Source organism: Pipistrellus hanaki (assembly GCF_964339955.1).
Source record: "Pipistrellus hanaki genome assembly, chromosome: 16".
Taxonomy (NCBI): Eukaryota; Metazoa; Chordata; class Mammalia; order Chiroptera; family Vespertilionidae; genus Pipistrellus; species Pipistrellus hanaki.
In genome coordinates, this window is record NC_140518.1 from 37,469,858 (window position 1) to 37,474,700 (window position 4,843).

Consider the following 4,843-nt stretch of genomic DNA (forward strand, 5'->3'; position numbering starts at 1 on the left):
TGCAGCGATCTGAGAGGTCACAGCCAGCAAGTGGCCAAATGACCACCGTGCTGTGAAGAGGCAGGTTCCTCACCTTGTCAATAGCTGATCCAACACCTTTGCATGGCAGCGAACGTTCTGTGATCACATAAAGAGGTGGGGAAGAAGGTGGGTGGCTGCCCAGGAAGGAGGGCACTGGTTTGTCTAGCCCGTGTGCCTGTGGGTCTACACCATGAAGCTCTTTTTTTGTTATTTTATTCCGTGAGGCAGGAGTTCGTTGGGAACCATAAGAGGACAGTGCTGGGGCCAGTTGGCTGGTTGGCAGCTGGGGTTCAAGCCAGGGCTGGCTGGACCTGTGTTGTGCTCCAGATGCCCCAATGAGAGGCCAGCCCTTTGCCTCTGGCAGTCCAGCTCTGAGTCTGGGCACAGGCTGCAGCAAAATTCTAGGGTTAAGAGGGCCCTGGTTTCCAGAAAAGATAGGTCTCCAAGGCCAGAACCCTTCTCACTGAAAATGGTGGGGATCCTAAGGCTAAAACACACCTTTCACGATACTCCAGTTCAACAGTGCTCACATGACCTCCCACTTGCAGGAGTGTTCTGGTTATTACACAAAGCATTTGGGGGTCCCAGTGGAGGAAACCCTCTTAGGTTCCAGACTGTGAACAGCACATCTAACTTAAAACACTTTCTCTGTGTTTTCAGGGTCTGTGAATGTAGTAAACGGAACTGTTAACAGAAAAGCAGCTGGACCCTTCAGGGCTTGGCCCAGGCAGAGTGAAGGGCAGGGGGAGGGGCAGGGCTAGAAGGTGGAATTAAAGTGTCTGAAGATGCCGATGGGGAGGTGCTTGACGTGGGAGGACCACTGGGCTGCCAGCTGGAAGAACTTCACGTCGTTCCACTCCACGCCATCAATGAGGACCCTCTGCCTGCTCTCCTGGTTCTTAGCTGAGCAGACCAAGCGGCCAATGCCCTGGATGCACTGGCTTTTGGACTCCAAGGCCTTGCCCTTGTCTTTCTTGGGCAATAACATCACCTTTTTCTTCTCCTTGGTGACCACAGTCATGGACATTGCGGGCGTGCCTGCATCCTCGCCACTGCTGGGCAGCCTGCTGACCTGGAGAGACCGGAAGGTGCACTGGAGTGTGTTTTTGGTGGTAGGCAGGTCTTCCTTCTTCCCATTTCTCTTCCTATTTGTGGGCTGGGCTGCCATCCAATAATCCACCTGTAGCTCCATCAGCTCAGCTCTGACACCCTGGATCGCGGAAGGTAAACCTCCACTCACTGATGAGGAGAAGGTTGGGTTGTGTGAGGCCTCCCTGGAGAGGGACAAAGGCATGTAGGAGCATGAGGGGACCGCATCATCTGTGTCTCCTGATGTGGCTAAAATTGGTTCCGCTATTTCAACTTTCACTGCCCCCACAAAGGGAATGAACTTCTGTGACAACATCTTGCTCAGGCTCTTTGGCTTAGAGATGAGCATGGCCTCTGCGATGGGCAGCTGGTGGACACAGTTGGCCCCTCTGATGTACTCTGTGATTCTTGACAGAATGTTCTGCACAAAACTCTGGGTCTCCAGATGGTAGAACATGTCCTGCCAGGCCAGGTCCTGGAAGAGGTTGTTGTAGCGTTGATCCACAGAGCCCAGGTAGCTGGCCACAGGGTGCAGACCCAGCGGGATGACCAGGAAGCGCATGTAGCCCAGCCAGTCAGGGTTCTTGTGCAACAGCTGTTCCACAAAGACCTGCAGCACGGTGCTGAAGTAATGCTGAGCCCCCGCTACTGCGAACTTCACTGGCATCGGGGCCTGGGTATTGCAGTCGCAGTATCTTTGCATCCAGGAGATGATGAAGCTGAAGGCCTCCTGGACATCCACCATGGAGCAGGTGCGCAGGATGGGCAGCGTGTGCTGCTGCAGGACGTCCGACAAGAACTGCCCCTGCCTGTCCAAGGTGCTGATGAGGATGATGTTCCTGGGCAGATAGTCATTGGAGATGAGGATGTTGTTCAGTTGATCGTACACGGCCTTCCTGGGGATCTGCAGGTTTCTCTGTGGCACTGGGCAGCTCTCCTCGATCAGGCTGTCGGACGACTCATTCAGGGACCTGCTCTGGCCCCAGCAGGCAGGCCTCTTCCCCTTGGAGCTGCTGGAGGAAAGGACCAGAGACTCGGTCTTGGTGGTGCGCCTGCTGGGTGGCAGCTTCTTAGTGAGCTTGTCCTGGGCAGAGGTCTCTGCCTCTGGGCTGTCCTCAGGCTGTGCCTGCTGCTCCCCAGGGTTGGGCATGCTGTGTGCCACCCAGTCAGAGCCACTGTCACCTGACATGCTTTCACAGTATGACCTGAGCTTGGGCCTGGGCTTGGGGGTACCTAGGGCTCCGTCATCCTCCTCCATATCTGGGCCATTTGACAGGCTTTCAGAGTATGTCATGAGCTCAGGCATGGGAGGGGTTAGGAGACGGTCATCATCCTCCTTATCTGAGCTACTCTCACTGGGGTTCACCAGCCTATAAAACAGATCAGCCACATCCTTGTCTACATCAGGTACTTGCACTTCAGGGTCCTTCTTTGAGTCCAGGACTTCCTCCATCATTTGGTACCTGTACAGCCATGCTTCGACTTTCTGCTGATAGTTCTGTTGCCTGGTCATGGGCCTCCTTCTTCTTATCGGCTTCTTGTCTAGGTCATGCCTGTGAGCAGTATTGTAGCTGACCTCCAGCTCAGAGAAGACAATCTGAGGGTCTCCTTCAGAAAAATTATCTGCCTTGGTGCTGGCCGGCATGGCTCTGTCCAGGAGGTTGACAGGCTGGCTTGATAGGGAGAAGACACAGATCTTGTCCACCTTGGTGGCAGGGGTGCTGTAGACCATCAAGTCAGAGACTCTGCCAGTGAACAGTTTGCTGCCCCTGCCCTGGGCCTTCATGGGCATGTTGGCCAGACGAGGAGGCTCCTTCTGCCTCCGGGTACTGTGTATGCTCCTCGTCTCCATCTGACAGCTAGAGTGTGCCAGGCCTTCAAAGTGTTGTCTTGTCTTGGTCTTGGTGTTGCTAAGGATGATGCCATCATCTTCCACATTTGAGCCACTGTCACTGGAATTATCAAGGTTGTGATACAGAAGGTCCAGTTTTTCTTCTACCTCCGGGACATGCTCTGCAGGGTCCTGATCTGAGTCTAGGACCTCTTCTGTCTTGTTGGTCCTGGGAAGCAGCACCATGACTTTCTGCTTCAAGTTGCGTTGCATGCCTTGCTGCTGCTTCTTGGACTGACTCAGGTCAAAGTCATCTTCTTCCAGGTCCTGCCTGGGTGTCACATTGTAGCTGGCCTCCAGCTCAGAGAAGCTTTCAGATTTCCCCTCGGTGTAGTTATTTGTGGGCTTGGCCTTGGGGCTGGCCTGCATGGTGTCGTCCTTGTAGTTGATGGGCTGACTGGACAGGAAGGAAATCCAGATCTCAGCCACCCTGATGGAGGACTTCTGGATGCTGCTGCTGAGGCTCAGCACCTGGCCACCCTCGGGGGGTCGCTGCATCACCTCAGCCATATGGATGGCACCTGTGGCCAGTGTCTTGTAGCCCAGGATGATCTGGTTGTTATTGCACTTCCTCTGCTGCAGCATGATCTGGAGCTTGTTGCCTTCTCCCTTGAGGAAGTGTGGGTACTGCAGGGAGAAGGTCAGCGCCAGGTCTGTCTCCACTTGTCCACTAGTGGGCAGCAAAATTTCATGGGATCTCAAGATGCCCTTGGAGCCCTGCATCTGCACTGCTATCACCATGATGATGGGCTCCTTATCCAGCTCCTTCAAGATCACCAGCTTCTTTGAAGTCAGGCTGCACAGCCTGAGCACGCAGCTGGGGCTGGAGCAGTCCACCTCCCAGGTAGAGAAGAGGTTCATGGGCACTGGGGTGTTGAGTATGGTGGGTGAGCGAGCCAGGCCCACAGGTGATGAGGAAGCTGCAGCTGCTTGCAGCATACAGGTACCTGATGGTTTCTCCCCCTGTGGTGGGACAGAGGAGGGACATGATTGGTGGCAAGAGGTGGAACACTGTGATGGAAGGAGAGAATGGATGAAAAATGGTCACATGCTTGACTGTGACTAGCACAGGTAAGGCCTGCATGGTGGCTTTTCAAACTCAGAGACCTAAATTAACCACAAAGTTGGCCTGAAGTTAAAACTTGTTATCTAAAAGCAGTTTATGGTGTGTGGTCATGTACTAGGCCAGTGTCTTCCCTGACAAACGTCAATCTTTACATTTACTGAGCATGTCTATTGTCTTTTGGCATCTATAATAACACACCTTTGTAATGTCAAAGGAATTTTCCTTTATCTGGACACCTCCAAGTGCAGATCTGCTCATTGCTATTGAGTTCATTGCTGACTGCTAACTAGCCTGTAGGCACTTGTATAAGAGAGGCATATGTCTATCATTTTACTTTTTATCTAACCTCAGGGATTTCCCTGCTTTGCTTCCTCCTGTCTTCCTAATCAATGGATTCCATGTAACCCACATACATCTCCACTTTTTATTACAATGTATAAAATAAGATGCAATACTGCCATTTTCTGGAGCACTAACTCAATACATTAAGATTTTGTTTTCGGGCAATTCTCGACAGTTGGGCTCCAATAAACTCACAAAAACTCTACACAGGGATGAATGCTGCTTACATTGATATTTACTTGGCTTCCTGCAGCATGACTCCAAAGAAGCTCATCAGGACCAGCCTGCAGGCCCAGACCCGGTGCTCACACCTAGCAAAGGGCCCATTGGCCTGCCAGTGCCCTGCCTGTCAGGTGAATTTGGCTAAATTGTCCCTTGGATCCTAAATATTTATTTGCTTGTGATACAGGGTCTGACTATATTTGAGCTGTATT

The 4,843-nt window shown here is 52.4% G+C and overlaps 1 protein-coding gene across 1 annotated transcript; it reads right to left on the reverse strand.

The window, feature by feature from the left end:
- Positions 1–778: 778 nt before the first annotated feature.
- LOC311610849 (phosphofurin acidic cluster sorting protein 2-like) lies at positions 779–3,874 on the reverse strand (the record flags this gene model as incomplete). The annotated part of the gene is made up of 1 exon (XM_084862359.1): positions 779–3,874. The coding sequence occupies exon 1, from the start codon at positions 3,860–3,862 to the stop codon at positions 779–781; it is 3,084 nt and encodes a 1,027-aa protein (XP_084718485.1). The 5' UTR covers positions 3,863–3,874.
- Positions 3,875–4,843: the final 969 nt, after the last annotated feature.